Source organism: Astatotilapia calliptera, chromosome 6, assembly GCF_900246225.1.
Source record: "Astatotilapia calliptera chromosome 6, fAstCal1.2, whole genome shotgun sequence".
Lineage (NCBI taxonomy): Eukaryota > Metazoa > Chordata > Actinopteri > Cichliformes > Cichlidae > Astatotilapia > Astatotilapia calliptera.
The window spans coordinates 26,202,068-26,215,272 of NC_039307.1; the positions used below are offsets into that span (position 1 = coordinate 26,202,068).

At 41.5% G+C, this 13,205-nt stretch overlaps 1 protein-coding gene across 3 annotated transcripts in view; it reads right to left on the minus strand.

The window, feature by feature from the left end:
* The window catches only part of nr3c2 (nuclear receptor subfamily 3, group C, member 2), a 94,659-nt gene that overhangs the window by 11,461 nt on the left and 69,993 nt on the right, over positions 1-13,205 (minus strand). For all 3 annotated transcript variants that reach the window (XM_026171360.1, XM_026171359.1, XM_026171358.1), the window contains 3 exons: positions 10,185-10,523; positions 8,460-8,604; positions 4,271-4,401 (listed from right to left, as the gene is read on the minus strand). In XM_026171360.1, coding sequence (XP_026027145.1) covers positions 4,271-4,401; positions 8,460-8,604; positions 10,185-10,523 — 615 coding nt within the window. The remainder of the gene's footprint in view (positions 1-4,270; positions 4,402-8,459; positions 8,605-10,184; positions 10,524-13,205) is intronic.

Here is a 13,205-nt window from a genome sequence, read left to right on the forward strand (position 1 = left end):
CAGCTAGTCCTGATTATGACTGCAATATAAAGCAGGTGAAAGTGCTGAATGACAATAAATATTTATTAAAAGATTATGCAACAGAAAAATAACCAGCTGCAATAAAAGGAACACAGTATTTGACACAGTATTTGAGATTGTAACCACTTCAGCTTCGCACACACACACACACACACACACACACACACACACACACACACACACACACACACACACACACACACACACACACACACACACACACACACACACACACTTGTCCCATCTGGAATGAGGCTCCGGAGCCATTTTGGAGAGAAGCAAAATGACGGTTTGGAAAGGAAACAAATGACTGAGATCATCAACTTTATCTACATCTTTGTAGAGGTGAGGAGCATAACCGGTTCAAGCAGGCCGCTGCTACTGTACTGAATCCAAACAGGGTCATGAGACACCGCGGGCTGACTGAAACCTTAGCCAAGGTCACAGAGGAATAACAGCCCTTGTCTCTTTTCCCTTTATCCCTTTTCGCATGTCTGTTTCACTCGTTTATTCTCTCTCCATGCAGCGCACACATTCCCTTTTGCAAAGCAGCCTAAAGGCACTCGCAAACTCGGTGACTATGTAGTACTTGCTCAGCTGACAAGTTCTGACACCTCCTCTGTAAACATTTCTCCCGCTACTCCTTCCACAAGGCCCGAGTATTATATCTGAATGATGGTAACTAAGTGAGCCTCCTACAGCGCCTCAGAAAATCCTGCAATAGACTGCTCCTTTTTTTGAAATTACCCACAAGTGCTCTGCCAAACCTCCGTACAGTACAGACATGAAAGACGAAGCATTGAATGATTATTTTCTTCCCTCCCCTTCCCTCATTTTTGAATGTTATATTTTGACTAAATCCAATAACTGCAGCAGACTAAGCAAACTGTGAAGCATCTTAAATTCCCTGTTTTGATTCTGCATCCCACTTTCTTTTATCCACACCCTCGCTTTCAAAATTCTAGCCCGGGTTTCAAGGAAGTGGAGAAAAATAGCAGGTCTTGGAGCAATGCCTGGTGCTTGACTGGCCTTTATTAAGTACAGCAGGGCTCTCTGGAAAACCTCCAGAGGACCAGTGAGGAGAGGGAGAGGGAGGCCGCGGCAACAGAAGGACTAGCTCCGCCATCCCACCACTCCCTTTGTCTTCGCTTTCTTTCTCCCCATAGCTGTGCACCTGTCTCTTTCTCACCAACCCTTGCTCCGTCAACTCCAAAGAGTGTTTTCACTCTTTAAATCGAACTTTCCCGTCTTTGGTTTCTCATTCTCTCCGCATCGCCTTGCTCCTTCTTCTCTTCTGACATCCACATTGTTAAAGTCCAGTTAGAGCTCTCCTTCTTTCAGAGTTCATATTCAGAGAAACGCTTTCACATTTGTTCTTCCATATGTCGCTGAGCTATAGAGCCAAAATCGGCCTTCCTCTGCTACATCGCAGTACAGTGCATGTTTAAAATACTTGTAGACTTCCCTTCCCTTCCATTCAATACTTAAAAAAAACACTTTAATGAAATTCAAAGTATTCACTACTCGCTTAACTAAGTATATAAGTATATAAGTATATTAAATAGAGTATAGATGCTTAAAATGATGCTGCAGCTGCCAGTTTACAGTTGGTGCAAAGCACGGCAGCAAGGCCACTCATAAACACTCATAAACAGAGTACTCCAGAACTAAATCGGCTACCCAATTGTGACAGAATCTAATTTAAGGACATATCGATTTCTTGGAAATCGCTGCATAATATCTTTCTGCTTTATATTTCAGAACTCTTAACCTCTTATTCTGCACCCAGGCTGTCAGATCAGAGAATCAGGAGCTGTCACAGTTTCCACACTCAGGGCTTAAAGCTCGAGTTCAACTGATATTAGCTATGTGCATATCTAAAAAATTAAATAAGTTAAAGAAAAAGGAGTCAAGTCAAGGCAACGGAAAGACACGTTTAAAACATGTTAAACATATCTTCATATATGTCATGCTATAAAGTATGTGTACACAATCGTGACACAAATATAGCAACAGCAATTAGAAGTGAAACACAAACAAAACTAGAGTTGTTGCTCATGCTCACAGATGTCTGGTTTTTTATATATATATATATATATATATATATATATATATATATATATATATATATATATCGTTTGTGTTGTGCTAGATAAAGAGATGGGAGAAACAAAGTTGAACCATGTTATGAGGGTTGATGTTGCATAATTTGCACCCTGCAACTTCCCTGTTGGCAACAAATGTTTTCAACAAACCCAACAATCAGCTGGTCTGGGCAGAGTCGGGACGGGCATAAAACGGTCATCCACGTCTTGTTGTGGCAATAAAACAAGATTATTTTTAAACTGAACTCTCACATTATCTTAGCAAGGACTCATAAATAACTGGGAAATCTGTTTATGCTTAGCGATTTAAAAACAACACATATCTGTATCGATATAACTTAAAAATGTTAAGACAATAAGTCGATAAGACTTAAAGGCTCTACTTAAAGCATTCAAAGTGCTCAATCAGCCCTTCAGTTTCAAAAATCAAACTTTGTCTCGCGTCATAGCCTGCTTTTGTATAACACATTATGGTCTATCTAGTGTAAATGTTCTCATTTTGTTGTTTCTAATTTTTGTAACTTCTCCCAGCCACCTAACTCCAGTTTTAAAAGGTGCTATAGAAATACAGTTTAGTAATATTAGCATTCCCGCTGGATCAAAATTATTCGGTACAACCTGAAGAAATGTGGGCTACACTTTCTTTGCGCTATTGACATTTGCTGTGTCCCTGCTGTGTAAAGAGAGAAGTCATTACAGGCACCAAAGCTTCCTTGTATTTCAGAAAAAACCCAAGCACTGAAAATATGAATATAAAATGTACAACTTTATCAGGATTTCTAAGTATTTTAGTAGATGTACTTAATTGAAAGTTTTTGAAAAAGTTTTCATTTAAATAAATAAATTTGTCCAGTAAAAATAAAAATAAAAACCCGCCAAGTTTTTTATATGGAAACATGAGATTGCTCACTACAGCCTTTCTGTGCCCTTCTGAATGTGGCACATCTATCGACACCCTACACAGACAAATGCAAGACTGCATCAGGTCTCTGGTGTGATTTAAAGCTTTGTGTTTACCTTTTCATTAATTCTAGTGTATGTGTGTGTGTGTGTGTGTGTGTGTGTGTGTGTGTGTGTGTGTGTGTGTGTGTGTGTGTGTGTGGACAGTAACGTTTTGATAGACTGCTACCATTGACTTGACCACAGCCACTCACTCTGTTGTCATAGTGAAAAGAAAAAACAGAGGCTACTTTTGGTTTCCAGTTGAGCAACTTGGTCCAACGTATCTTCTCTGTGAGGCTGTAGTGGTGGTGTGTGTGAGGTGGTATCACAGTGAGACCCTCAGTACTGAGCGGCACGAGTGTTAATCCTTGGCAAAAAAACAACAACAAAAAAAGCAGCAACGGAAAATAAACCAGAGCACAACCGAGAAATGACACCATCTCTCTTTCATTTTGCATACATTGCATTTTGCCACAGGTGCCTGCAACACCAAGTCTATTTTTCACACTCTTTGTCTCTGTTGAAGAATTACTAAGAATTGAACCGTGGGCGCCAGGAAGGCAGATACTGCCAACGGTGTCTCGAAGGTGTGTGGTGAAACTGAACAGACAACACCTCATCGCCACGTTTCCTTTGTGAGATGGCAACCTTTTTGGTTAAGAAGAAGCAGTTTGACTCAGGCTGTAGCAATCCACATCATGACACCTTTAATTGTGATCCTAAAGTTAGCGAGGGGGGATTTATATCGCAACAATGACATACGCTGACTGTTCTTAGTCTGATTCTGCTAAAGCTACACTCACTATCCTTAAATATGAGGGAGGTTTTTTTAGGTCACAACATAAAATGAAAACAAAGAGATTTGGGATTTGTCCATCTGTATTATATAACGCTGTTGAAAGCACCAACGAAACAGTGCAGTACAAAGAAAGTGTTAGATGCCCGTCAGCATTCCCGGGTTCACAAAACATCGGATTCATCTCATCTGGGCACTTTTGGCATCAGCGGAAATGTTGGGAGCCGGGACCCTACGGTTTGAATGCTGAGTCACGCACATGAAATGTGGCAGGTGTTGCGAGGTACTAGGAAGGTCCGAAGTGGTTCTGAACAGATGGCTCGATTATTAGTGTGGAGTCTATGATAGCCAGGTGTGTAAGTGGAGAATAAATAAGAGCCGTGCAGGTTTCCAGTCCACTGCTTACCTGTGCTGAGAAGCAGGAGGACCTTCATGGAGAGGAACTCGTCGTAGGTTAGCTGCAGTCGCACAAACTCCTGGCTCACCTGCCTCATGCCCAGACACAGGTCGTACATGGCCGACTGCTGCATGCGCTCCCTGAAGAGAGACAGGCAGAAAAAAAAAGAAATTAATAACTAGCAACTGTGTCGGTGTTCTGTTACACTCCTTTCCCCAGTACAGGCTCACATTTATTCTCAGTTCATTCACTGGTTATTTTCTATTTATTTATTTATTTATTTTTGTCGATACTAACTCACTAACAGGCTTCCTCGCTCTGTTCCTACCAAAACTAGTTCAGTCCAGTGAAACAGTGTTTCCACACAGTGCAGAGGAGGATCCTTCCAGTCTGGGCTAAGACCAGAATACCAAATCCCCCCAGATTGCAGATTGCAGAGCGCTGCGTACGGTCTCACAGCACAGATGCACCAGTTTTCCAAAGCTGCGGCAGACTACAGCAGACCCCGTATCTAACCCCAATCCCCATAAAAAAAAAACCACATTTGAAAAATTGTGTGTAATTCCAAACACATCCATGTTGGCAGAAATGGCACACATAAACATATGTTAAGTACGCATGTGCATGCTTACCAATCAGCATCAGTGCCTGTGCACCAGAGTGTCAAAAATACACCAGTTGCGTTGATTTGTCTCACTCCCCTTCTCTTTCACACACATTTTATCGCTAAAATCATCTTGGGTATGTTACACAACTCTCTCTCTCACACTCACACACACACACACACACACACACACACACACACACACACACACACACACACTCACACACACACACAAAGAAACGGGACAAAAAAACAGGAAAGCAAGAAACACTAGAAGAGATAAAGCACAAGCCAATCAGAAACACTCTCTGCAGATGCCACAGATTCTCTGGCTTTGGATGCCACTTCACTCTGCTATAAATCACCACCGCATCAGGACTACAGTAATTAAATGCAAGTGGTGCGCCTTGACTTGAAAGAGGTTGGACTTTTAACCACAATGCAGTGACACCACATCATTACACAGGCAGCGCGGGCGGAGACTTATTCTGATAACAACTACATGTAATATTATGTAGAGGGGACCGGGAGCAGCCGATTGGAAATGGGTGCATAATATTCCCATTAAAGCACAAAAAAAAAAGACACGCAACGCCTTTACAGTATTTACTGTGCAGCTGTCGGCTTCGCTAAGTAACTGATAAACTGTGACGTCTGAGCACGCCCGCTTCCCCGCTGTGCAGTGCCGTGTATGTGAGCAGTTTCGCAAAGTGCGGTGTAATATCATTTGATACAACTTTGGGCTGGAGTTTCTAAAGTCTCCACACGTTTTCTCTATCGCTACCTCTCTCTCTCTCGCGCTCACTCACTCCCTTCCTGAAATCAATTTTGCTGAATCACTGCCCAAAATGAGCGCCTGGTGTTGGGGAAGGAAGAAGCAGAAGAAGAAGAAGAAGAAGGAGGAGAAAAAAGAAGACAGCAGCAATCTCTCTCCTTCCCTCTCGCTTTCCAATTTCTCTGTATCTCTGTGTGTCTGTCTTCTTCTCACTCCGTTTCCTTTTCTTTCTCTGTTTCTAAGGCAAAAAAGGAAGAAGCACAAGACTGAGGAGAAAGGAGAGTTCAGAGTCTCCTTCAGCTGCGAGAAGCTCCCAAAAAGCTCACAAGAGAAGGACAAAGGAATCATTTAGAATTGAAATGAAATCACAATTAGTGTTCTCTTTTTTCAAACTCTCAAATATCAATGTCAACATAATTCCTCAAAAACTTTGTTAATATAATTTAAAAGTTCACAAAAGGGTCTTTGCAGATGCATCACAAGGGCTCATTGGGAGGACGCTTATATGTGTTTGATTGACAGCTGAGCAGCCACGGGATCAGTGGCACAGTTTAAATAACGCTGTACCACTGGCTACAGTTTTACACACTAAGGATGCACAATGAGTCGTGAACACTTGATAACAAAGAATAAAGAGAAGTTTAGATCAGCTGTTTGACTTTAGGTATGTTTTTGAGCAGTTAAACTGTTCGCCCGTGTTCAAAATTTAATTTCAAATGAAAGTAGTAAGTTAGATAAATAGAAAGGAAACCAAAAATATAATATGGTAATGGATGGATTATAAAGCACTGTTTTACTCTATCTGAGATGTGCTTTATGCGACATGCCACAGTTATCCATTCACACAAGCACTTTTTAAATTTTATCTAAGTGCTTTATATCGAACATTCACACTCTGAAGAACAGATCAGGAGCAACACGGGTAACTCAGCATTTTGCCCAAAGACACTTTATCATGCAGACTGGAGCAACCAGGTACTGAACCACCAACCTTCTATGCTCTACCTCCCGAGCCACAGCCACCTCATACATTAACAGCTATAAGCAGAATAATTTTTATAAATCTATGATGCATGCAGTTTCCACATTTTTACAAAGTAAAAGCAACTGTTTGCACTCTATAATTATAATGTTTGAATCTAGGGCAAGTGATGTGATGTGACTCGGGAATTTACTGATAATAATGGACAAAATTTGACAGATGTACATAGCTTTTAATGTAAAATGAACATCCATGCTTGCTGTATTTAGACTCAATTGCAGACAGCTAAGTGAGGGAACAGGGTGCTCAATAAACGCTTTAATGCCCTAGGCCAATAAGCACTTTGTTGCTATAGAAACAAGTGGACACCGTCCTCTGCCCTGAAGACTGACCGGAGCTCGAAAAGTTATGGACAAACTGTGTACCCATATTTGACCTCAAAACAACAACAAACACGCACACACACCTTCGCTCAGAAAGAATCAACGGGGATGGCAGTGACATCCAGGCTGCCCTGATAGAGCAGCAAGCATGTGACCAACATCCAGGCCACCACCAACAGCCAGTCTACATCTCCTCTGCTCTGTCAAGCTTAATACCAGGCGCATCTGTCAAAGGGAAAGGCTGCTGTATAGAAACCAACACAGCAACTGCAAAGTATATATATGTATGTATATATATATATATGCATATTTATATATAAATGATTAATAATCATTCATTATACTCGTGCTATTCGTTTTTTTTAAACATCTTTTCTCTGTGTTAGGACTTATTCAGAGCTGAATGTGTCACATGAACCATTCGGTTTCTATCACAGCGTAAGATTTTCCCCCTAAAACTGATTTCAAAGTAGGAAACACAATTCCTAACCTACTGTGTCTCATTTGGCGCTAAATGAAACTCAGGATGTGAGCTAAGCACACAGTGATACAACATGCAGGTCCCAAAAAAAAGGGGGCTTTTACTGTAGCTGTGTTGCACGAAAGAGTTTGTGCTCCTATTTGGTTGTTTGTGTCTCTGTATTTATTTATTTGGGACAAACTGACCCAGTGACATTGACTTATACAAGCTATTAGTTGGGAGCTTTTAAAGCAGCCTCTGACTGAACATGCTCCTCTACAGCAGGCTGCCTAGAGAAGTTACCGTTCTCCCCTTTGATTAATTCTACAACATTCAATTCATCAATGGCCACGCACTGCAGCTCCAATCAGAAAAAAAAAATATATAGCATATATATAGCATACGTTTCCTTTCTGCCTGCTCCCCTGCTCAAACATATTAACACAGATCAACTGGGCTATTGACTGCTCTTGCCAGGCTTTGATGGTCTGTGCCTGATGCAATTAAAGGACCATCAGAAAGTACAAACGTGTTTTCTTGTAAAGTGCCAGAAATCTGGCGCGAGATTATGACCTCGTTTAAAGTACATCCTGACTTCCTGAGAGGGAAGTCATTACCACAAAACCTCATTGTGGCCTTTTAGTAGCTTTTGGGTGGCTTAATAAAACGCTTAAAATAGCACAGACCCAAAATGCACTGCTTACTTCCTTATGTTTATGCATAAATTAGCATTTCATGAGTGGCTAAAAATAGAACCAGCCACTAATAGTGTAAGCCTGGCTGTTCACTCAATTACTATATCGACTAATTAACTACTCTAAAAACCAAATTGTGCTTTTTCATGTCTTTAATAGATGACTGAAATGGTTGATAAAGGGCATATCTCCTCACTTTAGTCTCAGTACTGCTACCTGCTAACTGTTACGACCAATACGATCTAATAACATGAGAGCCATGCGTGCGTTACATTGCAGATATGGAAGTGTGGACCTACTCGTTAAAGATGAGGTCAGGGGCAAAGTAGAGCATCTGTCCATTGGTGTGTTTGTAGGAGCGCCAGCTGAGGCAAAAGGAGGACAGACACATCCATGAGTACTGGATCAGGGTGATTTGGTCCTCAATGGGCAGGCTCCGGAAACCTAGCGCACATGAACACATGCACAGCAGACAGAGACAACGTCACGTTTTAAATGCAGCAAGGAACACTGAGTTAACGCATTTGGACTTAAGCAGCAACTTAAAGAGGCCTTTATCTAGCCTGGCACGTGTGTGTGTGCGCGTGCGTGTGTTTACTCATGTCTATGCATTAAGCGGCGTGTATCTGTGCTACAGCGAGCAGTTTTGTGCCAGTTTTTTATTTAGACATGATAACCACTGGGAAGTATTCACCCATTCTTGTTTCATGCAAATCCCACAAGGCCTCCAGATATTGGCATGCCATCTACGGAGCTCCAAAAATAGACTCAAATAGGAAACTTGCCAAACTCTCAATCAAACTCAGGCAAGGAACCCCTCCTTATCCGAAACACACAGGCCAACTAAGGACACCCAAGTGACTTATCAGGGCTTAGGGACTATTTCAGTCTATATGCGTGTCAATCTGCCAAAAACAATGATTTGTATGAAAACATTTGTGGGAAAGGTATGTCAAATGCCTGGCTGTCAACACCGTTTAGTCAGTTTATATCACATTATGAGGGTCTTCTCTAAACTGTTACATCTGATCTGTGTGTGTGTGTGTGTGTGTGTGTGTGTGTGTGTGTGTGTGTGTGTGTGTGTGTGTGTGTGTGTGTGTGTGTGTGTGTGTGTGTGTGTTTTTACAGGCTGCTTAATGACTGACATAACAAGAGACTGGGCACATTGCTGTTACTGACATTGCTGGCCCGTGTTGCCTTGCGTGTCACTCTGCCACATCCAAATGTAAACTGAATGCCGGCAGGGGGCATATCTGAAAGTCGAAGGTGCTCATTTTGACCCTTCTGTCTGGCTTCTATTTATATGTCCGGATATGGCAAGCAGACACCGTGGAGGTATCAAATATTTGCAATACAGCAAATTAAACAGGCTCAAAGAGCTACCTGTGAGGCATCTTTCATTATGTCTGCCACTGACTGGAATTTTAGGGGAACGTGTTTATTCCTTCTCAAACATTATTTTCTCTCAGCTTCCCGTAATCTGGTGTATATGAAAAAATTAATGAGAAAGCTGTTCACATAACAACTGGCAACACTGATGTAAATTAGTTTTGTTTTTTTTTCTTCTATAAGAAATCCTAATCTTGATTTTATTAAATGGTAAAATAGGATTCATCTCTAATCTTGTTGAAGCACCGCAGAATTATTTCCTGACCTAATATTTAAAATCAAAATTGGGTGCTCTGACAAAACTGGCAGTGTTTTATCCGAAAAAGATCAAAAGTGAAGATGTTGGCGTGTTATCTTCATTAAAACCCCTCTTCATAATTACGATATAGAGTCCCCTCTGATTTATTAGGCTGGTATTTTTACCAGCTTACCACTTTTTTTGATTCAGCCATAAATAAAACTGAATATCAATTCTTTTGTTAGCAGTAAACTATAAGGCCATGCACATATAACCTACTTCTCTTACACATGTCTTTAGGACTGCTTCCACTCTTTTCCAACATTCCTAAACATTTCTAGCAAACATTCCTAAACAGCACTTAGGCTTCAGCCCTCTTGCACTAATGGTCACTAACCTGGAAGTACTTTGGCCCATTTCACCATGCGTACCATCTGCTTTCCAGCCAGGCGGTTGAGACTGGATAGCAGGTGGTCAGTGGTGTCAGGCTGTGAGTTGTCATAGCCAGAGTACACTTCTTCGGGCTCAATCAGCTCCAACACGCTGCAGATGGAGGGCGGCAGAAAAGGTGTGACCACCCCAGGCCTGTGGGGCACCAGGGCATTGGCAGCACTGGCATTCAGCTCCTTCTCTGAGGACAGGTAGCCTCCAGCGCCACCTGTAGCAGTTTGGCCATCCTTAGAGCCCTGCAGGTCCTCGCTGACTCCCTTCAGCTTCAACTTCTTGGATTTCCGTGCTGCGGGGTACAAAAGAGCCTTTACTAACAGTGTTAATGGTGGTATTTTTTCTATTTATGTGTCTATCTATGGGTATAAATAATATGCAAATGCAACAAGATGTACTACTTAAGTCAAACATTTATGTCTGCTGTGCTGCTATCACATAAAAAGTGTTTGTTCAAGTTCCTGTTTACTCACACAATCATATAGGTTTTTGGAAGGTAGTAAACATTAAGATGCAATACAGTCACCTACACTGGACTGTAAACCAGCTAATTACTAGTTATAACATTATAAGTTGTCAATACTATCATATAAGTGTTATTCTAATTTCCTTTTAAAATCAAGGTTAGTCAGTAATTTAACAGAGCCTGCTTCTGCCGGAGCTTTCTTCTGGCTTAAACTGAGGTTTTCATTTCCACTGTCGCCAAGTTCTTGCTCATCTCATCTCGGGTCATCTGATTCTTGGCATTTTCTCTTTGTTCTCTTAAAACTCTAACATATTTTGGCACATAAGCCTTCATAACTTCTCTCCTCATGGAGCTTTTTAAACAACAGATATAAGCATGTTTAATTTTACCCCTTTCTGCCATGTCTAGGGTGTAAGGTCTCATAGTATATCAAAAATCAACCATTTGTGGGAGCACAGCTGGTAAATACTTACAACTGAAACTTAACTAGAGCCAATCAAAATGTGGGACGTTGTCTGACGAAGGACAGGGTATGAAAATTATGTGCGGTCCCACATAAGGTGGGACATCTGGCCATCCTACTGCTGGTATAAAAAGTTCCTGACAGGCACTCTTGCTATGCCAGTGTGACTTCTCTTCAGATACTCCAACTTCCTCCCAAAGCCAGGTTTGTTTGGTTAACTGGTAACTCTAAATTAACTGTAGGTGTGAATTTGAGCATGAACGCAATCTATCACAAGGCTGACATAAAAAGACAGCCTTTCACCCCGTGACAGGTGGCATAGGCTCCAGCCCAGCCCTCATGCTTTTGTTGCTATAACCACCTTATCTCCATGTATTGCGGTTTCATTGTGTATCATACATCACAGTTCTGATGACGAGCCTAATTGCATTGCCATTAGCCAGATAGACAATAAGGATGGCTAGGATTAGCTTTCTGCGAACGCAGTTGTAATACCTTGAAATGTAACACTTTCCTTCTGGGGAAGTAATTCCCCCAGACCCTCGTAGTAAAGGCAGGTTTTTACCTTCCTTATTCTTTCTCCATTTTCATCCCTTAAGTATTAAAGTGTAACGTGTTTATAGAGATCAGTTGAGCCTGAATTTTGCTTTCTAATACTGTCTCATTGTCAGGATTTTAATTTTTAAAACAGAGCTTCTAACCAATAAAGGACATCTGACCAGTAACCATGTGATGTTAACTCCTTGGGCCATTTGTGTGACAATGTAAATATTACATGTGTGACAATCATGGTGACGATGTAGGATCAAGAGAACAAGACCCGAGTCACGCAGGACTAGAGACCAGTCTGCAACCATCTGTCAACCACCACTTGTGAGTGAAAAATTAGTATTTCCCAACAGGTTGTGAGCGGTTGCTGGAAGTTGTTGGCAAAAAAAAGTATAAAGTCCCAATCACACAGGCCTATAGAGTGGTCAATGACCCCCTGGCAACCACCTGTTGTTAGGAAAAAAGGTATTCCCCAAGATGTTGGCAAGGACTTGGCAAGGACTGTTGTGGTTGCTAGTACATTGCTGCGGTTGCTCAGCATTTTTCCTAATATTAAAGACAACCGTGGCAAAGTGCTAGCAACCAAAGCAATCAAAAAATAGTTTTTCATTGTAGGGCAAGGGTGGGGAACTCCAGGCCTCCTGGAGGTTTTAGATATGATCCTGGGTCAACACACCTGAATCAAATGATAAGTTCATCACCAGGCCTCTAGAGAACTTGGAGACATGCTGAGAAGGTAATTTAACCATTTAAATCAGCAGTGTTGCATCAAGGATGTATCTAAAACCTGCAGAACACTGGCCATTGAGGCCTGGAGTTTCCCAACCCCTGGTAGGACCTTCTCTGCAACCAATTTCACTTAGCCAGAGTGGGACAACTTCACCTACTTCCAAGGCGCATGGAAAAGATGACATGAAGACTTCAGCGACACTTAATGTATTTGCGAACAACTTTTTTGGGTGACCAATGCGTTTCGGCTTGTGGCCTGCATCAGGGTCTGGACTTAGCCAGGGCCACCAACTTCCAGGAACCTATACTTGTCAGTCTGGGGGATACATGTTTCCTTAGCAACCAATGATTGTATCACGTCCAATATGGCAGACAACTCTTGAGGAATGTGTGCATGATCTCGTGTGGGAAACCTAAATAGCAGCGTTTTATTTGCTCCAAAATGTCAGCGTCTTTACACACTTTCTTCATCGCTCCAGCTTAAACTAACACGCGAGTCTTTGTGATGATAATTGGAAACGGAAAGTACAGTAAAAGCCTTCTGTTTTCTTTTAGAACAAAAACCCTCACGCTGTTAAATTATTCCCTCAAATATAAATGAAGCATTTCAGTTCCACTGATCTCATCGTGCATTAGACAGCAATGCTTCACCACATAATTACAACATCCTTCCTCATCATTAGGGAACCAGACAAAAAAGTCTATCTATTTTTTAATTTCAACTTGCAAAATGCACCTTTTTTTCCCCTGCAGGAATTACTCTTTCA